This window comes from Diadema setosum, chromosome 15 (assembly GCF_964275005.1).
Source record: "Diadema setosum chromosome 15, eeDiaSeto1, whole genome shotgun sequence".
Taxonomy (NCBI): domain Eukaryota; kingdom Metazoa; phylum Echinodermata; class Echinoidea; order Diadematoida; family Diadematidae; genus Diadema; species Diadema setosum.
In genome coordinates this window covers 6,210,626-6,235,097 of record NC_092699.1, presented here as the reverse complement: position 1 = coordinate 6,235,097, position 24,472 = coordinate 6,210,626, and the positions used below count along the sequence as shown (strand labels likewise).

Sequence of the window (24,472 nt, the reverse complement as noted above, 5' to 3'; positions counted from 1 at the left end):
ATCCATTTTTTGATGAATTTGTTTTTGTTTTTTGTTTTGTCTTTTGCTTGAAGTTCAAGTCTATTCTTGTGGAATATGTGACATCACTGTTTATTTCAGGCTTGTGATGCTACAGGGGCTGATATATTATTGTCACTCTTATTACAGTGATAGATTGTCTGCCAATATCATTGCAATGAGATATTGGATAGGTAGAGTTAATTACTTTTTTTTTTATGCTGCTGCCATCTGGATCTGGTTTTGATATTTTAATGCACAATATAAAATCGATATCACAGTGAGAATATCATTCCTGGCCTTGTTTGTGATGAGATCCTAAACTGAGATATCTGTACAGTACCTTTGTTGCTCAATCAAGCAAGCATTTCTTTTAGGGACTATTTTTCAAGTGTTTTAAAGCTAAATTTGTTTGATACTGACTCTACTGCAGGGATATAGTCCAGATGTTTAAATAAGGTACGGATTTTTAGATGTGAATTTGAATAGAATTGATAACATGGGAATTAACAAGTGTATTATTTGAATTTTAGATCTCAGAGTTTTGCATCAATTATCCATCAACCCTTCATTGCCTGATGGTATACCAGTATGATTAGTTTGATTAGCCCATCCCTTTGAATTATAACATTCCCACAGACTTTCTACAATCTCCACCTGGTGCAAATATTCAATGGGTTGATGTTAAGGTGGCTAGAAGGACCTACATTGAGAGAAATATGCAGAGTCATATGATGAAGGAATCATTCACACGTGTATGGACACTTTTCTGAAAGCGAAAATGATCTGCGTTTTCATCTCCATGCCAGCAAACGTACGCTATCCCGATTAATGCAGCACAAACAGTATCCCAGCTCCGAGTAAGAAGACTCATGTTCAATATTAGCGAGATACATTTTCTGCGCCACGAGGGTTTTGATTTGGTTAGGGATATGTATATATATATATTCATTGGTATGGAATCCAAAGAGGGTTCGCTTCTTGGGATCGTCGAAAAGACGTGCCAGCGATGACACGACAGATTTGAAGGAGCCCCTATGTTTGCTTCGGCGTTGTCGCCGTCCGCGATGCCGCGGCAGGCGTGTTTGCGTTGCATTCCCCTTTCATCATGGGCGGCGTTTGTCTCGAGCATACAGGTTTCAAATTGAGTGCTTTCCTGCATGACATATCGCATTACAATGCCAAACTCAATCCCACGTCGCAACAATCTTCATTTGATTTTTCCTCAATTTTCAGTTCCTGCCCCTCAGTGGCTACACTCGAGACGTTCTCCTTTGTTATTAGGATGGAGGATCAAAAGACATTTGCAGTTATTGACCACATTACTTTGAAGTTTCCTGCCCCGGGGAACAGAACAAACGAGAATGTCATGCAGTAATGCCTCGTGTCGTATATTAGCCTAGTTAGTGGAATAAAAAGGGCAAACATGGTTACATTTGTGGCAGACAAGAAATCTGTCTTTGAAAAGTTGACGAACCGTGCAGTAGAGTTTTTGAAATTTTGTAAGTTTGCGTGATTTGTGGACCCCAAGAAAATGGGGAGCCTGTCTGATTAATCTGTGACTAAATCTAAGAAAGATGAGCCTAACAGTGTGGAATCTATGACCCTGTTTACAGTGAGTGTAAAGGCCAGGCTCTGCGCGGCCTTCCTTTCACTGTAAATGCTCAAAAGGCCAAATGTAATACCAAAAACGGCTGTGTATTTGGCCAAGCTCTGGAGGTAGTCTCGGCCCGGGCTCAGCCCGGGCTTGGCCTGGCCTTTTCTCGCTGTAAACGCAAACTGGGCTTAATGCGGTACCAAATTGCGACCGGCATGCTCCCAAATAATCATTTGTTTACGAGCAGAGCGCCACTACAATAAAATATTGAAAGGTTGGAATTAAAAGCCGGGCCAAACTGTCCACTGTAAACGCACAGAATTGCGGGGCTGAGTACCACAATTGGTACCACATGCTCAGCCCAGCCCTGCACTGTAAACGCGGTCTTAGACAAATAAAGAATACTGAAGCTGGCAGTGTGAAATATGTTATTATATCTAGAATAATGATGCCAACATTGCAAAATCTATGACTAGATATAAGATCAATAAGGCTGACAGTGTGAAAAAAAGTAGACAAAATTGTCATTATCAGTTTGTTTCCCATGGGACCAATTCTAATGAACTACCTTCAGATACAGTGAGAAAACAAGTGATTAATAAACACAAACCCCCTAAAGTGAGGAATATTTACAGGATTGGATAATAAAGGATAATTCCCAAACTGCAGTGTACTCTTCCAGCATAAAACCTTCAAGGAAGCTTTAAAACATCAAGGTTAAAGCTCTTGCTATATTTACTTTAGAGTATATTGTGACTAATATTAAATGAAACTCTTTTGCAAAAGTGTTGAAACATATGAAAGTTTGTAGTTCATGCAGGATGGTCCACAGGATGAGGTTGCATATTCACTCAACATTTTCTTAAAAACTTGTCAATATGATGAAGTAATAGAGTATTTCTCTTCAGTTTAGTCGGTGCATAATATGGTGTAACATTCTTATGAATGCTTGAAAGGACATTAACTTAGTAGTTTTTACTGAATGAGACTTATCCTATGGAGCATAGTATGTCACTGCAACATTTTCAAAAATCCTAAAAAAGCATCAAAATTTAGATCCTGCAGGATAGTCCAGTTAATACATGACACATATTAGGTGCCATACTTTAATGACTACTTGAAAACACATTAAGTTAGTACTTTTGACCCGGGGAGTAACATGATTTGCACAGAGCTAGCAGTGAATATGAAAACAACCCCGGGCTGCATGCAGGTGTAGGTCTCTTGAGCTACATGTTTGTTTGTGCCCCAGATTGGACGAGGTCATACCATCTGCAGTCCTATCCAAAGCTGATGCCACATGCAGTTTTTGCCCATTCCCGAGATCAAGCTTTGAGCTACGGTACAAAGCTGGGTACATTGATTGTCACATCGCAGCGAGTTGTTCGTAAATGGCTGACTGAAAAAAACAGAAAAAAGTGATGTGTAGGTTAGCTTTATAGTTAAGCTTTGATTTGTTTATCTCAAGTTATATTCTGGATTGCCTGTATGGAAAACTTTGTCTGTTTATTTCTTAGCCATTGAAAATTTCATAAGATCCCCACCCCCAAGAATAAACATACACACACATGCACACACACACAAACAAAAACAAACAAAGAAGCAAACAAAGAAAAAAAAATAAGTTTAAAGTAACACAGTTGCAGAAGTGCTTTAACTGATATCAGAATTTATCTGTTGTTCTTTCTCTTGTATTTCTTTTGTTGCCTGGCAGCAACTTTGTGAAATGATTCTGAGAAAATTTTCAGAACAGTTCAGTTGTGCGCTTTTGAGGGGATGGCAAATGCCATTCATACCAACTATCTTTATCGGAAAAGAATGTTCAGGACTATGTTTTTAGAGTAGAAGCTCAATACAGCCTTGCAGTCTCATATTTATTTTATTTCCTATGTAAAATCCCTGTATTTGCAATATTTCCCCTATCTATTCCTATCTTATGAATTCTAAAGTTGGCAGGTATGGAGTAAGCATGATAAATACTTGACTATATATTTAGTTTTATTAAAGTATGTGTAGAAGAAAAAAAATGGCCAAAAGGGGAGAATGATTTGAAAATTAATGTTGAGTTGTATGGTGGGCAGCTTGGTATCGAGTTATAGGCAGTGGAAATCTTTGGATTTGATGGAATTGGGCACAATCTTTGGAGGAGTGTGCACAACAACATGAGCAGTTTACAACAGTAGATTAGAAAGTAAGGATGAACAGACAAAACTGAAACAATTACTAGAGACATCACTTTGTAAGGGTATTCGTTTGCAGGATTGGGTAGAGTTCAAAGACTTTTGCTGCTGCAGTTATTAGGAAAAATATAATGTTTTAATCATGATGTCCATGAATGGGAAATTTACTTGCTGTGTTTTTTAACTTTTCTCTTTTTCTCTCTAGCTAGCTGTGTCTTCTTCTATAAGTCGTCTTGAGAACTTTGGGATAACTCCCCCTTCCCCCCCCCCCCCCCTCCGGTTTTCCAAGTGCATGATAGTATGGTGGTACAGCATGATAGCAGGATGCGCGCTTATGTTCCGAATTAAATTGAAACATCAACGACTGTAAACTCTACTTACTCTTGCTACCAAATCTCATTAGGGACGGACTGTTCCTATTCAATAGGCATTTCCATTACGATAATGAGTGAGCCGCGCTGTCACAAAGGAACCGCTCGTCCGTTAATCCCCGTCGCTTTGATCGGGAATAATTTCCGTGCCTTGTTCACTGAGCCCATTAGGTTAAATGCCCCTGCTATCTCTTCTTTCAGTGCAATACATGATATGATACTTACACTTATGTGATCTTTGTCCTCTGCCTATATGTTTTCCTGTTATTTTTTTGTATTGATTTTTTGTTGTAAATTTTGAATTCTTTCTTTTTGTACCGAGTTTCAGTCTTTACTCATTCTTTCTTCAGTTGTTTGACTTAGCCAAAATGTAAGCGCATGCTGCAGATGAAATGATAAGATGAGGTTTAAAGGGTCAGTCACCAAGACTGTAGTTGTTCCACTTTGTCCAGTTCTGCTTTTTTTTTGTCTTTAATTTATGTGTCTTTGACACAAGAAATGAGGTGACGCTCATTTGATTTTGTATGATATTGCTTCGATGTCTACTCAACTTTCCCCACATCTTTGAGAACCCCCCTCTCCCTCCTCCCCTCCCCTTTCCTTGGCATTTTTCTGCCACAGGTTGATAGACCAGAGAGGCATAATGATGTTTAGTTCATCATCTATCGAATTGAATTTCAGTTCATTCATCCCCCTCCCACAAGACCAATAAGGAAATAGAGGAAGCGTTGGTAGAGTGAATAGTCCTAATTGGTAGCTGTTTGTATTCAGTTTGCTGCAATGACATCAACGTTATGCCAGTGCCTTCTAAATGGCAAAGATTAATGAGAAAAAGTCAATATCTGCAGCGATGCATAGCCCATGAAAAAGACTTCACACATTGACCAATAAAGATCACCGTTTTGAAGGAAAAGAAAATCAGAATGTATTGACACTGTTTGTGGATAGATTGAATGCAGCAATATACATCTTAAGTAGAACACATCGGTGAAGTTTAATGAAAGTTGGATAATCTGTTCAAAAGTTATGAGTTTTTAAAGTTTCAGTGCAGCCATTGCTGGATGAGAAGACTACACCATTTTGTGACATCACGCATGGACAACAATATGAAGAATATATAAAGAGAATTCAACATATCTTTATTTTTCTAGCATATTAAAAAAAGCACTTGCCTCTATCTGAAAACAGGGAGAAATTGTATTACCCCTGACATACATGTCTTTATCAAGAGGAGGGAATGTGTACTTTTCATAAAAATGTGAAGTTTTCTCTATCAAGTGTATACTATCGACGTTCTACATAGATATTTTCCCGATCTGACTAATAGACTTAACCCGTTTAGGGTGAGCTGATTTTGCTACAACACGCATTTCCCATAGACACTTGCCCGAGTATACTTAGGACTCATCCTCAATATGTTTCGAAGGTCATCCATTGCTTGTGATGCCATGTAACTGTATTTAATTTTAGCCATTAGGGGACTGATGATTTTAATTCGATATCTCTGTAAGGGAGCAACGTTAGTCTCAGATTTCTCAGTTATATTACCAATACAATAAACTACAATGTCAGAGAATCAAATTTTTTGAGTATAGATACACTTTAATTGTATAAATGCTGCTGGAACTCATATGTGGGGAGACGAGAGGTTAATGACTATGTGTCTATACGGTCACACAACCAAAAAGACATCACCCAGACTGATGTAGCTCCTTCTAGTAAAATACTTTCCTTCCTCTTTGAATCATTGTCAAGCTGAGCCAATTCTAGCAGACCAGACTCTCTTGGAAGCAGATAGGCAGTGAAGACTCAATTTTTATATCATCAAAGCAGTAAACTCTGAGATAATTTGTTTGAAAGTTCCCCTCCTCCACCCTCCCCCAGCTCGTAAATCTGGAATTAAGCCTCAGGAGGCAGTCATGTACATCTTCTCTGCTTTTTCTTCGTATCTCTTGTCCCAATCTTCATCTTTTGCCCTCTGCCTCACTGTCTTCATCTAATCTTCCAGTTTCTTTGCTCCCATTATCTATCTGTCTGCCCTTAATGATTATTATTGTCACTGTTCCTATAGTCTATCTGTCTAGCTTTTATGATTGTTATTGTCACAATTATTGCTCGGTGCTCTTCTTCACAGCACTGTGTGTCTCATCTATTCCATGGTCCCTTGGCCTGTCTGCACTTCTTCCCTGTCAGCCATGTCTCTGTCAATATTATTCCTCTTCCTCTCCCTCCTTCCTTCGTTCTCTCTCTCTCTCTCTCCCCTCTCTCTCTTCTCTCTTTCCCTTTTCTCTAATGGTTGCTTTTCTTATTAATCAGACAAAGGTTTTCTCTGCCTCTCTCTTTTTTTCTTAAAGGGATCGTATAGTTTTGGTTGAGACCTAATTTCCGGTTTCTAACATTTTTTTTGGTGAGATAATGAGAAACCTCTTCTGAAATATGAAAGAGCATGTAATTCTATGAGGAATTCAATGTTTATTTGATGAAAATTGGTTTTGAAATGGCTGAGATATCCAAAAAAGGGCGATTCTAATAAAGTGTGGGACCTATACTTTATTACAGTCGCTTTGTTTTACTTTGTTTTTGGATATTTCAGTCATTCCAAACCCGATTTTCATCAAATAAACTTTGGATTTCTCTTAAAATTGTATGTTCGGTACTATATCATAAGTGTTTTCTTGGTATCGTGCAAAAAGTTAAAAGCCCAATTCTCATCTCCACCAATACTGTACCTTCCCTTTAATCTTACTCTCCCTCTGTCTTCGCATAGATCTGTTTTCTGTCTCCTGTCTTCATAAAGTTAACAGTCAACCCCTGTCATCTTCATTTTTTCTTCTTTCCATCTCTTTCTGTGTCCTTTTTTCTTCTCTCATCTGGCTGATAATTTTTCTCTGTCTCCAGATGTATGTTTCACATAGAAAGTATGAGTCGATCGTAAAAGTTAAGATCAGCTTAAGATTATTGTTGTGTCTTCAATGTTATTCTAACTGTCTGATGAAAATGAACATTTAGGAGACTTTTTTTCATGCAGCCGTCAATGGACGAGATGAAATAGATAATATATTTTTTTCTGTAAATATCATTAACAATTTGAAGTGAATGTTAAAAGGGCTGATTGAACTAAGCAGGAAAACCAGTTGCATACCAAAATTCTAAGTGAAACTTAAATTTGAAGATTGACTTGTTTTCTTTGTCAAACATCCCCAGCTCATATCCCCCCCATTTTCTCCCTCTCTCTTCCACACACTCTCTGTCTGTCTGTATGCCTCTCTCTATCTATCTCTTACATTTTTTTTCAGCACTTGCCTTTTTCCATCTCCTACTCTCTTCCTCTCTCCCTCTTTCCCCCTCTCCTCTTTTTGTTTCTCTCCCCCTGTTTTATTTCTGTAAACTATGTGTATCTCAAATTCTCTCTCATTTTGTTGTAAAAATGGGCTGTAGCATGGACCCTGAACAATCAGACAATGACAGAGAGGGAGAGAGAGGGGGTAATTATAGAAGGACAGGTGTAGTCTCCTATATAGTGGAAACCTTGGTATACTAATACAGTGACAGGGACACACATTATGTGTCTGTGACATTTGGCTATTCTTTAAGGGATTAAAATCATCTCTGTAGCAATTTTGGATTTTGTTTTTGCTGTTTTACTCTATTTTATCTGAGAAATCACTGTCTTTGATGGGTATAGCAATGAAAAGCTCCCTTAAAGTCTCCCTAAGTCTGCTGGAGTCCCCCAAAAAGATGAAGAAGTAAATATCTCCCCAGGTACTGATGTGAGAATTTAGATTTAGATTTTGGTTTGGGAAATTAGTTTGGACTAGATGCAACCACCACATGGTCGTCTTCCTGGTTGAATCTTGGATTCTCTCCAACCTCAGTGGGTAAAGATTGGTAGTCCTGTCACCTACCTCCCCCCACCCCCCACCCCCACCCCCACCCCTGCTCCCTTAACATCTTGGCTAGGGGATACTCATGACTGACAAAAACCACACTGAAGGGGACAGAACTACCTCCATGAGAAAAGTTTATAAAGAAATGCCATCTTTGCAAGGCATCACAGATGTAAAATTTCTGATCTCAGATTTTTATGCACTATTTCATATCATCATATGTTATATTGTTGTAATCCCGGAATAATGCCGCGATTGCATGCAAGGTGGGTGTTACCCTTATGGGCCACACTGGTGTTTTTCTTCTGGGCACACCTTCCTTGAATAATGAGTGTTCACATGGTTCTTTCGGCGCATGACAATGTGTGTCTTTATAGGTATGACTTGATACATGCAGAGGGATGTAAGAAAATGTGAGAAATGAAAAGGAAAGGCTCAAGGTACAAATTTCTTTTACATTGTCTTTGATTTGATTCACAAAGCTTCTGAATATATGACATTTCTTTATAGTGTTATTCCAGAAGGCATGTCATACAAACACAAAACTTAGACATTAATGCCTCCCATGTTTGCAGTCAAATATGCACCAAAGATCGATCACCTAAACCAATCCTTGGTCGGGAAACATTCCACATGGCGAGACAATCACACTGAAACTTGTGGAGCCAGTCAATATTGTGAGATGATAGAACAGAAATATCACGATGCAAGGCATGTCTGCTTGGAAGTGCATAGCATTGAACTTGACATTACAGATTTGCATTAGCCGTTTGTGCTGTTTGATCTTGACAACATTTGGTTTTGACAGGAAAAGTGGAAGGAGCTATCTCTCTCTCCATCTCGCTCTCCCCTTTCCTCTATTAGCCTTGCCATAAATCAGATAAAATGTTATCTTCATCCTTCATTTCCTTGACATGAAGGATTTTTTTTCCCCCTGCAGCCAGGGGCAGCAGGTGGAGAGAGGGAATGTCATATCCGATCAATCGGCATCAAATGGAAAAAAAAATAAAGATATTATATGCAAGGACCTGTCCACATGGCTGTGACTGTTTTGCAAACATGCACTGAAAAGATCAATCTGTTCGGCTCAATTTACATCAACAATGCCAGATGGATCGATACATCTTTTCAAAGGTGGAGGAGAAACAAGGGGGGGGGGGATGCTGTTCCTTTGGAGGAACATGTGTCAGCAGAGAGGGTGTTTGTGGTGGTAGTGGTGGGGATGACGGTGGTATTGATGGTGGAGGGTAATGGGATGAAGGAGGAAGGGGGGGGGGTGGGGAGGTATGGCCGGAATAAGGGTGTCACATGTGGTTTACTCAGTATGTCATCTGGATAGGCTTTTAACCCTTTCAGAGCCCAGGACTTTACACAGTATGTACAATGCAATGGGGTTTTCTGTTCCAGTCAGTAGTCAAAGCGCACAAAGGGATAACTTTTTCACTACTGCTTCTGAGTAAAGTGTACCCAGGCTGAGATCTATGTGGAATGTTTGGTTAACGAAAATCAAATGTAGCATCTGGCGGGTTGTGAGAGAGATGATAAAATCAGGGTCACGCACTTTGTAGGAAGTTGCAAAGAGAGTTTTCGTCAGTTCAATGTTTGCGAGTCAGAAAACGTGTCATTGTGTTGGAGTCACGAGAGTGTTCTTTTTGCCATGTGATGCCATGTGACCTCACTTAGTAAACATTCCTTGTCCTGTGGATGTAATGTGCAAAAAAAACAACAACAACAACAACAAACAACCAAGATATCAAGGATATCTCATTCACCAATCTAAAAAAAAAACAAAAAACAAAACAAAAACACAGCAACAATGAAACGATGAAAACTTATAGAAGTCATGTCTGTCATATAGGCCAAAGACATTTCATTTTTGCTGCCTTTTGCTAGTCAAAATCCAGTAGGCAAAATGACATGACCTGCCTTAATGCTTTGTTGTACAAGTTTAGTGAGAGTTGAGGTGATTCACAGTCATGGGGTCCTTAATTTTTAATTTTTTTTTTTTGCCTCATGTGTCAGTTCCCACAGGAATTCTAGAGTACTTTCGCATTTGTCTTCGTTCCCTTGTTGAATATATTTACTTTTCTGTAAATCAATTCCTCTTTTCAGTGTAAATGCCTTGCAAACTGGGTCAACATTTAGGAAAGAAGAGGAGGAGAAGAACAGGAGTCATTGTTTGTGATGTTCTATGAGATGATGTTTGCTTATGCAGTTTAGCTGGAGAGGTAGCTTCCTGTAATAGGAATGTTCACAAGAGAGCTGGATAAGTGATGACTCTGACTGAATGAGTTCACATCTTACCAAGATTTGTTGGCTCATCTCATTTACTCTCGCTTCTCAGGGACCAGTGGAGTGCATCTCAAAGAGTAGAAGGGCTACATTACGGAGAGGAATGCAGTATATCTTTGTGAGGGATGGAGATATATCTTAAAGAGGGGCAGGGGTGGGTGTCTGTGGGGTATGTCTCAAAGACAGATGGGTATACATCTCAGAGACGAGTTTGGTGTGTCTTAACCTGTTGAGGAGGAGTCCAGAGTATACTCGGGCAAGCGTGTTTAGGAAATGCGTATTGTAGCAAAATCAACCCGTCCTCAACAGGTTAATGGAGATATGTCCTAAAGATGTATGGGGTACTTCTCAGAGGGGTAGGATGGATGTCCATGGGGGTGTGCCCCGAAGACGGATTGTGTACATCTCAAAGAGGGTTGGATATGTCTTAGTGAGGGTAGGTCTGCAAGATGGATGGGGTACATCTCAAAGAAGAGTTAGGTGTGCCCCAGGGGTTATGTCTCAGAGGGATGGGGTACATCTCAGAGGGATGGGGTACATCTCAAAGAAGAATTTGGTGTGCCTCAAGTGGTATGTCTCCAAGATGGATGGAGTACATCTCAAAGATAAATTTGGTGTACCTCATGGAGTATGTCTTAGCGGGATGGGTTGCATCTCAAAGAAGAATAGAATATATTTTCAAAATGAGTTAGGAGTATCGCAAGGAGGGGAGGAGAATTCTACTAGGGGTCATTATTTTGAAAAGAGGAGGTGGAGAAGAAGGACCACAGTCATTGTTTGTAATGTTCTACGAGATACTGTTTGCTCATGCAGTTTAGCGGGAGAGTTAGCTTCCCGTAATGGGTATGTCCACAAGAGAGCTGGATGAGTGATTGCTCCGAGTGAATGAGTTCACATCTTAGTAAGATTAACTTGTTGCCTCATCTTGTGCATGCTCACATCCAAGGGACCCGTGGAGTGCGTCTCAAAGAGGAGAGAGACTACATTGTGAAGAGGAGTGTAGTATATCTCAAAAGAGGGATGAGGATGATTTTCTGTGAGGAGTAGAGAAGGGCTTAAGAGGGATGAGGGTACATCTCAAAGAGTCTTTGGGTGTGTCTTAGTGAGGGTATCTCTCCAAGATGGATGGGGAGTACATCTAAAACATGGGTTGTGTGCATCTGAATGGGATAAGTCTCAAAGAAGGATGGGTTAAATCTCAAAGAAGGGTGGGGTATATCTTTAAAATGGTGGAGGTGTGTCTCAAAGAGAGGTTCGGTATATGTGACCCGCTACAACAAAAGGATCCGAAAGTCGAGAAGGGTCAATTTTCTCAAAATGACATGACATTATTCCCTTATTCTTCCGCTTTAATTTCATATGTAACACGACTCATAAAAATACTCGGTAGCGGAGATATTGATAATTTTATGAGAGCATGTCGGGTGGTCTAGGAAATCAGCATTACAAGAAGACTGCCTTTAAAGTTTTCTTTCCCACGCAGTCATGATCTAAAGCATTGTTCTATTCATAGGGTAAAATAATACCCTTGTGGTTTTAATTTCAACATTTTACTGAAAATCCAAATAATTTTGAACAACACCATAATGTAGAAGAGGTCGAGCTCCACAACATACCAATAACTCAGTACCCCTCCAAAATTGTGCTGCAGTCCTTCCGGTCCTCAGCCGACGATATTCAATGTTTAAACTTCCTCTGTGTGTGATTGATTATCTAACAGTCATATGATGATGTCAACAAATTCTAGACAAGGAAAGTCTGTGTCTTTCATTCAATGATTCTTTTTCTTCCTTTTTACATATTTTGTATATTTCCCGTCCAGGTTGGAGCTCTTAGAGAAGAAAGTGCTTATTGATGGTGGAGAGATTCCCACCGTCGTCTACGAACTCCGCAATAAAGTTGAAGAATTCAGGGACAAACTAGAGGTGAGTGTGTAGTGGAGATGATGAGATGGTCCTTGAAAGTTTGTCTTGAAGCAAGAAAGAAAAAAATACTCTTTCAGATATAAGTTTTCTATTTGAGGGTTTATCTGAACAATTTCATGATTTTTTTTCCATTGTCATTTTTCAACCTTTGTGTACGTATTTTTATTTTCCCCCCTTCCCCCCCCCCCCCTCCTTTTTTTTTTTTTTTTTTTTTGGGGGGGGGGTCAAAGCATACTGTATTTCCTGGTGTGTTAACAGAAGCCATGTATTGAATTCACCCCTAGATCTGACCAGTGTATCTCCCTCTACCTCCCCCCCCCCCCGCAAATGAAAAGTTAATTAATAAATAGCATTCCTAATACATGTGATTACATCTGAAGGTTTAGTTTTCACTGTATTCAAGGTTAGTTTAGTGTTGGCTGAGTGTTTGTTACTTCAACCTTGAGTATGTGCAGCCATGCAGCTCCTGCTTTGAGGTGATTTGCCTTTTTAAACCTCTAAAATGTAGAGAAACCCACCAGGGGTGGGTCTATCTTTTTTTTGCTAATGGGAGGGGGGGGGGGATGTAAAAAAAAGAAAAAGAAAAGAAAAGAATCTTCACATATTTTGCTGCCACTTTTCTCCCAAAATTAGCTGAGATGGGACTGACAAGAGTTGAAAGTGAAGAGCATTTAAAGGGCTTTTGAGAAATGAAAAGGGGCATCAAAGACATACCTAATCACACTATTTTACCAAAAAATGTTGTAGAAAAACTGTAAAAGAAGACAGTTACCCAGTCATTTTATGATTTCAAGCTTCAGAATTTTGTAGAAGAAGAATTGCCCTTTCAGAAAAAGGAACAAAGAAAATGACTCCGACCAATTACACCTATTTTGAGTACCCACATAGATTTGGTGTGTGTGCCTTTTTTTTTCTTTTTTTTTTTGGGCGGGGCGGGGGGGGGGGGGTTGTGATGTATAGGGTCACATATTGTATGTATTATGAAAGGTATGTCACCAAAATGCCGTCTTAAGATTGATTTTTGCCATGACAACACAGGTGAAGGAAAGGGAGTGTAGAGGCTTGGTAGGAAATTGGTTTCTGCCTTTAAACACACAAGTGAGATGAACTCTAGAGAAGAAGCATTTCATTCTCTGTCATTTTCTGTACACTGTGGTACTTCAGTGTCACCAAAACTGACAATATCTTGACATGTCTTGTTTCATATTTCAGGCCAAAATTTCCTTCTCCTTTTCCTGGATCAAAATCTACTTTGTAGGTCAACATTTTTATGTGATAACATCACTGTTGTTGCCAAGGGATGTGCTATAAACTGTTGATGACATTTTGCTCGTCATGGATGATCATGACTAAGGGAATACGTGAGAACTTGGAAGGGAGAAGAAAAAAACAATAACACACAAACAATCAAATATGTGGGACTGAATGTAGATTGTGATGGTGAGCTCAAGGAATAGAGGACTAAAGGAATGGGGATGGGGAGGAAGGGAACGAGATGGGAAAGTTAGGGGGAGGGGGAGGGAAGGGAAAGTGAAGAGAAGAAAGTAGAGGAGCAAGTTGAAGAGGTGGGGAGGAAAGAGGATTAGAAAGGATAGGGGATGGGAGGGAGGGATGCAGAAGAATTCATTCGAAATTTGTGTGATACCTAAATTAAGGATACTCTATCAACCTAAGTATACATATCAAATACAGCAGGCATTTTCCTGAAGTAGCTTCTCTCATATCTAAAACACAAACACACACATACACACACACACACACACACACACACACACACACACACACACACACACACACACACACACCAACACACACAAATAAATTCCTGTCAATGCATATTGTTGTTCACTGCAAATTAAGTGTTTTTGTTTTCTTTCTTTTTTTCTTTTTAAATAAAAAATGGAAGGAAATAGTTCCCGCAGCAATAGTCCTTTTTGGTAGTCTATCACAGTGCCTGCCATAGCACAGGTCACCATATATTGACTCCAAAAGACAACTACCCCTCAGACAATTATCCCTAGGCCAACTACTCCTGAACAGTTACTCCCAAGGACAGTTGTTCCTTAGGAAAATTACCTCCCACGCCTCACGGACAATTACCCCTGAGGATGAGAACACCAAAGGACAATCTCCCCCTCCCCCAAGAATCCTGCAAGAGAAACTCGGATATTTCATATGACACCCAGTTGCCTGCTATCATAGAGAATATAAAAGCTTTTCCTTATATGGAAATCATTTTTGCGCAGTGAAATTCATGTTAACTGGTAAGTACATGTATCTGCTTGATTGCTCTTTTTGAACCTCATCAATTTTAATATGTGAATGCTGGTAGCCCTGAAGGTGAAGGTGACCAGTACCCTTACATTGTCAAGATACTGTATTTATTGAACTCAAAAGTTTTTTACCAGAGGAATATAACACGTTCTTCTCGAGTCTGGTATCAATTTATCACCCGTCATTGGCCATCCCAACTCAATTTGCAAATCGGCGTCGAATGTGTGAAGACGAGTGTCAAGGGACACGAAATCAACTACTGCATAGGACGTAAAGGGGGAAAAACCCCTTATCTATTTTTTGTTCTTTGTGCCCCATGTGTTGTCAGGTGTCATGTCCGACTCACTCGTTTCAGGCCGCGTCTCCCATTCACTTTCTTCTCTCGCATCCGTGGTCGCATCTATATTTTATTACCCCTACCCGTGCTCAGAGTAAAAATCCGTCCCCTTTCAGTGCTTGCCTGATGAGATCCCATCCCATTCCTTAGTCTACCAAACTCTCGGGGGATTGATTTTCCAACAGGAATTGGAGAAAAGAGTGACTAAGAGTGAAAGGTGAAAGGTGAAAGGGCAAAGGTTAGGGGGGGGGGAGTAGGGTAGATGGGGAAGGAGGTTAATGATTAACATGGATGTACTGATTAAAGCCCACTTTATAGTCCATTCAGGAAAACATGAAAACAGTCTTTTTTCAGCTTGTATCAGTTTTGTTGTCCCTTACCACAATGCCTTTAAGGAAATCTTGACAGGGATGTCAACACTTATGACATATTTTGAAGGTTTTAACAATTCCTCTATCAAGGTGCCTATGAACATGTGGTTTTTGTTTCATGTTCTTGTAAAAACAAACACACACACACACACACACACACACGCGCACACACACACACACACACATAGAATCCAAATGGTGCACATTAGTTGCTGCTAGTTTATGCTGGAAATGTATGCAGATGTATCACTTAAGAACTGCTGAAGCAAGTCATTCAGAGTTAATAATTGCAGTGTATCCGGCTGTTGGGACTACAAGGATTTGAATAGCCATTTTATATAGATGTTACACATTTTGCTACAGTTACGATGGGCCCTGTGTAACAGGGCTGGATTGGGCACCTAAACCGCTCACTCACTCACTCATTCAGTTATGCCTTTATATATTCATTTGTTCCTTAATTCTTTATTTGGTCAATCAATTAGTCATTCATTCATATTTTGCTTGATTTGTTTGTTCAGTCATTTCATGTTTTGTTTGTTTGTCTTTTTGGTATGACAGAGTGTAGAAAGCATTGCTGGCTGGGTATGACCATGGAGTGTGTGATCAGTTCACTCACTCACTCAGTCATTCATTCATATATTCATTCAGTTAGATATTCATGCATTCATTCACCCATTCATTCATTCATTCATTCATTCATTCATTCATTCATTCATTCATTCATTCATTCATTCATTCATTCATTCATGCATTCATTCATTCATTTATTTATTTATCTATTCATTCATTCATTCGTTCACTCACTCACTCATTTACCTTATAAATGCTTTGTGTGTTTGTTTTGTTTTGGTATACCAGAGTGTAGAATACCTCAGCTGGCTGGGTCTTACCAAGGAGTTTGTGGCCAGCTCACTTATTTATTTATTCATTCATTCATTCATTGATTCATTCATCCATCCATCCATCCATCTATTCATTCAATCATTCATTCAATCATTCATCCATCCATCCATTCATTTATTCATTCATCCATCCATCCATCCATCCATCCATCCATTCATTCATTTATTCATTTTATACTTTGTTTTTGTTTTGGTATACTAGAGTGTAGAGCACCTCAGCTGGCTCGGTCTTACCAAGGAGTTTGTGGCCAGCTCACAGAACCAGTTGCCTTTCTACAAACAAAAGCTCAGGAAGACACAGGACGAGCAGAGGAGAGTCTGGGAGAAGTTCAGCAAAATCTCGTGAGTTGCAGCACTTAGCTCTGACTGATGTCTCCCAAAATAACAGGGAAATGCTCTCTCAGATACTCTAGTTTTAGCAAGATCTGGATGGGGTGAGTTGCAAACTGTTCCCTTTAATGTCAAACACATTGCATGCATGCAGCAATTTAATGCCTAACCATGCTTAATGTCCTGTTTACAAATACACGTCACTCCGAATAAGTTTCCGAGTGCCTTTTTTTGGCATATGCTCACTAGCAGGCATATGTTTATGCCAGGGGTTCGGAGCGGCGGCGGCGGCAGTGGCGGCCATCTTTTTCGTTCTGATGTGATTCGTGCCAGAGATTATGTTGGGTGTTGCCTGGTTACGGGTCATCACCTGCCTCAAAATGTGACTTCAATGTAATGAAACTTTTATGACATGGATTATGTGAGCTCGTAGAGGGTAAAGTTATATACATAGTGGCATTGTTGTTGCTTTTTTTTTTGTTCCAGGGAGGGGGTGATTGATAATGGGAGTTGTATTCATCCTTTGATATACATGAACTATGCATGGCAACTCTGCAGTCTTTTCTTCCCATCTGTAAAAAGGCCTAGCGTTCACATTTGCAGACAGTGTAGTTAAATCAGTATACGGGAAATGCCAGTGAGTGGCGGCATTGATGCAATTCAGCTCATGCAGAGTGACGGAGGCCATGCCACATTTTCTGAAGTGGATAATTCGACGTGATGATGCTGTGTATTAGCTCCTTAAGCACTTTAACAAGAACAATGATCTATACTGCAAAGCATAATATTGTCACCAAAATTTGCTATCAAGATCGTTCCACTTAGGCTCAATGTTTGCTGAATTATTTTGTTTTATGACACACCTGTCCATGGCTCATAGTTTATTAAGACACCAATCTCTGCTCATCAGAGAAACTTTAAGTCTGGTCTGTGGCAATTCCTGCCTATTATCAGGCAATATGAATGCTGAGTCACTTTATATAATTGGCATTATGCTTCATTTTTCAATCATTGTACGTTCACTGTAGTTTGCACCCTTCTGCACAAGAGGAAAATCCGAACAGTCAATGTACCGTACATGTAATTAATACTTTCTGCAAATTTCCTCATCCTGGAAAGTTTAATATGGAAGTTCTTTTCCTTTGTTACAAAAAAGATTGGTGGTAGTCTGAGATGTTCAATGTAGATCAATCATGTTTGGTGTTTATGATGAATGTCAGCATTTTCCCCATCTTCCCCTTGCAGATGTTATACTAAAGTTTAAAAGACAGGTCATGAAACTTCATAGTGCCCATCCACAAAGAATTTGTCTCGCTCTGAAATTTGTCACGAAAGTGTTGATTGAATGTATTGCCAGACTCTTATTAGTTTTCTGTATTTGGTAGGGGGTGAGACATCTGGAAATATTGCCCTCTAAAGAACACTAATTATTCTATTATGTTTGATACATGATTGGATGTCTCCCACAAGCAACATTAACAACTTCAGTCAAGGACAGCATCTATTGTAAAATTATCTTGACATTGATAAAAGTTTTCTGATTATGGTGGCATAATGCCTGTAGATGACTGATTGTAGGTAGCACCATCATATTAGTATTATTTTATAAGTTACTGTATACAACATATACTGTATTTTGATAACAAGCTTAATTTTTCATGAATTCTTACTTCCTGGCAATTTCACTAATGGTTAAATTTGCGATTGTGGAGTACAGTCCCCATTGAAGCAAGAATGTACGTGTGCATTTTTGCGTTCATGTTAGGATCAGAGCTGATAACTTGATGTGTTGGCGAATTGGCGAAAAGCAACCCCACAAAATAATGGCATAGACAGTACTGTACAACCAGAAATGTTTGCATGCATTTCCATGTCACAAATTCATTGAGAGCCAAGATTTGCAAAATTAAAATGGATGCGAAAATTCTTGTTTACGCTGTAGATCTATACATTGAATGCCAGTGGCAATTTGTGAACATTTCATGCGGCGAACATTCCTTTTTTTACCACACAGTATATCAGTGTTAGCACTGGACGTTGTATCAGTAGGGTAGGGGCAGCGAGATGGTTTTTGTTGCCTTTTCGTGAAGGCAATAGTCTTGACCGGAGATTTCTGTGTGGTTTTTTGCGCACCTCCAGCAGACACCTGCAGCTGACCGACGACATCAGGGAGTACTTGAGGCAGCCGACGTTCGACAACTGGCAGTGGGAGGATGCTGAGATGATGCTCCTCCTCCAGCAGATGTACATCGACCTGGACTTCATCTCGAAGTTCAACATCGAGGTGAGAAGACTGTTGGGGTCATGGGGAGGGAATGACCTGAGCCTAGCTATTTCATAAAAAAAAAAAAAAATACTTAATGTGATAGCAACTCTTGCTGGAATGGCAATATTGCTGTCATAGTAATGACAAGAAATCTTCTCCCTGATTGGCTGTTGGCACAAGAAGTTGCTATTCTCGCAAGAGTTGTTTTCCTATTATCTTTTAAGAGTTGGCGCCTTCCTGGGCGTATTTTGTTTATGGCAATCAGTAGGCCAATTTTAGAGGTGTACCGTATGTAGCAAGTCCTATAGTTTGCCTGCTCCAATGAACAACTGGCTTTCTTTGCCATTTGTGGATCAGATATCCAAAATATTTAAGGGGAATTCCACACAATCTTTATTATTTCAAATCTTGTACAGTATTACATAAAATATGATAGTGCCATGCATAGATTTGTGGAATTCATTGTTGTCTTTAAGCAGATAAAACAATAGGCTGACAAACCCAAAACAAATACTGGTACACGTTGAACAAGGATGATGACATTATGAGATTACACATATTCCAGTAATGTAGCAATGTAATTCCATTGCGCACAGAGCATAATTGGCCGTCCGCAAATTCTACTGGGGTTTAAGCACCTTGTCGTAAATGGATTAAACAAGTAAAATGAACAGCAACAAGGTAAAAAAGTGGACAATCTCTTATAAAGGTAGAACATTTAAAAATCAAAAGTGCTACCCCCCCCTTTGCCTTTTGGATTGCGTACAGCTCTCATGTGGCTGCACCGAGGAACACTGTATGCCCTGGCCTTCCCTGCTTGCGTCTTTTCTTGCAACTCTGATTCAGGGGTATCATTAGCTAGAATTATGCCTCTGAAATCCATGGCAAAATGAAACGACAAGGAGCACAAATTCGCTAGGGGCCGGCATACTCAAAGGAACAGCAAGAATTCATGGAAAAGATGGGAAAGGAGGAAAAAACATTACAAAAGATGCAGAAGATATATTCCCCCCCCCCCCCCCCCCCTTGAGGTCCACTGGGTTTTCTGCATTTGTGGGAAGTATCTCGGGGCTGGGTTCTCGTGGGGGCGTGATGTTGCACACACCATTGTGTTTGACTTGTGTTGTGGGGCAGGAAAGGTTACTACTGAGGAAATGGAGGACTAGAGCACGCGTTTCCCTAAGGCCAGCGAGCTCGATACACTCGTGAACAATGAGCCGTAATTCTATGGCATTTGTCCTTCATTCCAGTGCGTAATTACGCACGTGCCCTGTAGTTAACGTCGTTCGTATTCAGCGATGAAATGTGAGACTGGTGTGTGCATAAGATTGAAGATTCTCTTTTGTGCACGGAAGCAATATCCTTTTCACATACAAACTGACTTCTCTCAATAGCAAACTGTGATGAATGTAAAGTTTATATATTCGCTACTTGAATTTGCTGATAGTTACTATTAGCAACTGTCTTTTTATTGTATTGTGATATGTTGTTATTGGAAATGATGTGTTTTGAGGCCTCCACCACAAAGAGTACTAGAGGCATGAAATATTTTATCAAGTCCAGTCATCCTTCCATCTGTCCATCTGTCCATCCATCCTACTCATAAAATTAAGGAAAGAACATTGCATGTATTTCCATAATACTTGGCCCAGGTATGCTGTATTAGACATATAATTTGTGCTCTGATTTCATTTTGGACAAATCCCTCATGATCAAAGGTTATTTAACTTGGGCAAGAAGTGTTTTTGTAGATAAATTTCTGTCTGGCTGAAAAAAAAAGAGGAAAAAATAAATAAAGAAAAAACAATAAAGATAGGTTTTCCTAGCATTATTCACGGTTGAAGTATAGTGGTATTAGAATAATGGTAGAAAAATAATGGCAGAAAACACACTATCAGTTGGCGTGACATTTCAGATTATGCTGGAAGAATCACAGCAGTAATCATGGTGTCGATTTCAGCAGTGTAGCACTGCCTGCAATGTGTTTAGTGGGATTTACCCCTTGTATATCTGTGGATTGATTGAATGCAGCAAAAGCAGTGGAGCATACAAAAACTATATCAGTGAAGGTAGATAAAAAAAATGAACATATAAAGTATATTTAGGGATAATTTGAATTCCACTTTGAGCATGGCACACAGCTGTACATTGCACATATTGTACACAGCAGGCCTAAAGCACGTGCACACTTCTGTTGGGGTAATGGCCATTGATATGCACGCATGGTCTCCACACAATTTGGGATTGAATATTGCTATACTGACAATGTAGTTTGGAGCTACAGCTTCAATATGTCTTTCTGTAAATGCAGAACTTTGAAGAAATGTTTGTGTAGAGACTATTAATACTGGATTCAAATCTTGAGAAATTAAGGGTTATCTTTGCACCATTGTTCACACAGTGCCATGAGACTCTACAGCCATAAAAGATTTTAACAATAAACAGTAAAAAAAGACACAATATATGTTTGAATCCGAATGTGTTTCTCTTAAATTGCTGCATGAAAAGATTTTAACAATAAACAGTGAAAAAAGACACAATATATGTTTGAATCCGAATGTGTTTCTCTTAAATTGCTGCATGAAAAGATTTTAACAATAAACAGTGAAAAAAGACACAATATATGTTTGAATCCGAATGTGTTTCTCTTAAATTGCTGCAATGAATGACTGCAGATAATCAAATGTTTTTGTATACAGTACAAACGTATGTAACACAACACATCCAGATCATCACACGTCACACATCCAGATAAAGCTAAGCCTTTTTAATAGCAATCTTCCATTTCCAACGGCCTACATGTATATCTTCTCTGTATTATCCATTGTTTAATCCAATTCAAATAAATTCCATTATTCCATATGACTTCATTCAAACTTTGCTCCCTTTGTCATGATACCTGTAACAATTTACTGTACTTACTGATGTATGTGAAATATTTTGGATTCATAAATCATGCTGTGTTTATGACTGCTATGATTTTGTTGTAAATAGAAAATAGATGAAATGAAATGAAATTAAGTGAAATGAAATGAAATGAAATGAAATGAAATGAAATGAAATGAAATGAAATGAAATGAAATGAAATGAAATGAAATGAAATGAAATGAAATGAAATGAAATGAAATGAAATGAAATACTTACCAATTAATTTTTGTTTTTGTTTTCCTTTCCAGATGCCTATTCTACAGAACTTCCTTTTTGAAGTGTTTCGGCATTACAACAACGTTCCATTCCACAATTTCAAGCATTGCTTTTGTGTCTCACAGATGGTAAGAAAATTCATCCAGAGGAGTATATCCTCATCTTCAAGAAAATTTATCAATCTTGAAATTGGAAAGTTTCCATTTGTTCAACCCTTCAGAGAAATATGTAGTTTTCCATGTACATTTATTTTTTTATATGTTTGTATATGATAAACCTTTTGTAAGCATGTGTTGTTGTAGTTTGATTCAGGTCATATTCGAATAACAATTTAAAAGGTGTGAACTCACACATTCACACACAAAGTAGCCCTTCTATCACATTTCAATGTATTAAGGTACATGTCATGGCCAGTGCCATGTTTTCAAAAGTGTGTGTGTGTGTTTGGGGGAGGGGGGGGGGGCACTTCCGAATTTTATGAGCTAACAAGCAAAAAAAAAAAAAAGGCCTTCAGCTCAACATCGGGTGCCACTTTCGTATTTCTTCAACTGAATGGTTTCTAGTGTTACTTTTTGGGTAAATAAAAGCTCAAAATGTCGTGACATCCTATGTACAATGTATTCCTATGTACAGGTGCAAAAAAGTGTGTGTGTGGGGGGGGGGGGGGGGGGAGCCCGAGCCCCCCTGGTCCCCCCGGTTCCGCTGGCCCTGCATGTAGATTGTACTTCAGCCAGATCTCAACTGCTTTCATGATAGTCGTGCGATTAATCTTCCATTTTCCGCTACTGCTAATATTCTCTGCCTTCTTGTCGCAGATGTACGGAATCGTTTGGCTGGTCGACATGCCCAAACTCATCGGCGACTTAGAGTGTCTAGTCATGATTACGTCTGCCATCTGTCATGACCTCGATCATCCGGGCTACAATAATGCGTACCAGGTGCGTAGACCGTTTGGTGTCTGTGGAGGGGAGGGAAATTCCCTCTTCAGGAATGCAGGGGTATCACTTGGTTTGTGGGGGGGGGGGGGGGGGTGGAGGCATATTTCAGTAGTGTTTGGAACAGAGGCATGTGGTGCCAAAAGCAATTTTGCCTCTGTGGAGTGTTGGAACCAGTCATGGCTTCTTGGAAGTAGATATCGGGTGTGGAGGAGGGCCCCGTAAATTGTGAAGAATTTTTTCCCCGCTTCCTTTATGGTTGAGGTCAATCTCCGTCTATTCAAATTTGTGATTTCTTTTGTGGAGTTTTGTTTTTTTTAAACTGATATGACAAATTGCCCCTCATCAAGAATTATTCAGTGTTTTTATACCCCCGCCACACGTAGTGTGAAGGGGGCATATAGGAATCATTATGATATTGGTCGGGCGGGCGGTCAGTCGGTCGGTCTGTTGCAAAATCTTGCGTCGTGAACTCCTCCTACAGTTTAGAAGCAATTTAAATGAAACTTAGGGTAAATGATGATATTGAGGTATAGATGTGCAAGACATGTTTTTTGTGTTTGTCAGACAATGCGTTGCCATGGTAACCATAATTCTACCAAAACCTTGTGGATTGAATAACTTCAATAGTATTTAAGCAATCAATTTCAAAATTGGTATCTATGATGATCTATAGGTGTAGTTATGCAAGAGACTCTTTGTGTTTGTACTTGACAAAGCATTGCCATGGTAACCACATGTTTTCTTCGAAATCTTGTGGAGTGAACAACTTCCACAGTTTTGAAGCAATTGAAATCAAATTTGGTAGGCATTATGGCCTTGAGGCATAGATGTGGAACACATAAGTTTTGTGTTTGTCGGACAAAGCGTTGCCATGGTAACCATAATTTTACCAAAACCTTGTGGATTGAATAACTTCCACATCATTCAAGCAGTTATGGTCAAATTTAGTATGTATGATGATCGGGAGGTGTAGTTATGCAAGACACCAATGTGTTAATATAAGAAAAATGTGTTGCCATGGTAACCACTCATTTTTGTATCAAATTGAACCATTTAATCTATGAATGTGAAATTTGGTGTGTATGATGCTCTTTAAGTGTAGTTTTGCAAAATGTCCTTTATTTGTATCCGACAATGCGTTGCCATGGTAACCACATTTAAAAAAAAAATCCTGTGGAGTGAACTTCTTCTACAGTTTTCAAGCAATTGAAACCAAATTTGGTAGGCATTATGGCCCTGAGGTATAGATGTGGAACACATAATTTTTGTGTTTGTCACACAAACCATTGCCATGGTAACCACAATTTTACCAAAACCTTGCAGATTGAATAACTTTTCCATCATTCAAGCAATTAAAGTCAAATTTAGTATGTATCATGATCTAGAAGTGTAGTTTTGCAAGACACCAATGTGTTAGTTTAAGGAAAATGTGTTGCCATGGTAACCACTCATTTTTGTATCAAAATAAACCATTCAAGCTATATAGAAGGTCAAATTTGGTGTGTATGATGGTCTTTAAGTGTAGTTATGCAAAATGTCCCTTGTGTTTGTATCAGACAATGCAATGCCATGGCAACCACACTTTTTACCCAAACTTTGTGGAACTCATTGTCAACTCTGTAATTGTACAGTAAACTAAAATTATTCTGTTTCAAATT

The 24,472-nt window shown here is 39.2% G+C and overlaps 1 protein-coding gene across 1 annotated transcript in view; it reads left to right on the top strand.

The window, feature by feature from the left end:
- The window catches only part of LOC140238796 (high affinity cGMP-specific 3',5'-cyclic phosphodiesterase 9A-like), a 269,607-nt gene that overhangs the window by 226,646 nt on the left and 18,489 nt on the right, over positions 1 to 24,472 (top strand). Inside the window, exons 4-8 of the mRNA XM_072318693.1 lie at positions 12,147 to 12,249; positions 16,339 to 16,478; positions 18,606 to 18,750; positions 21,909 to 22,004; positions 22,692 to 22,814. Of these exons, the coding sequence (XP_072174794.1) occupies positions 12,147 to 12,249; positions 16,339 to 16,478; positions 18,606 to 18,750; positions 21,909 to 22,004; positions 22,692 to 22,814 (607 nt within the window). The remainder of the gene's footprint in view (positions 1 to 12,146; positions 12,250 to 16,338; positions 16,479 to 18,605; positions 18,751 to 21,908; positions 22,005 to 22,691; positions 22,815 to 24,472) is intronic.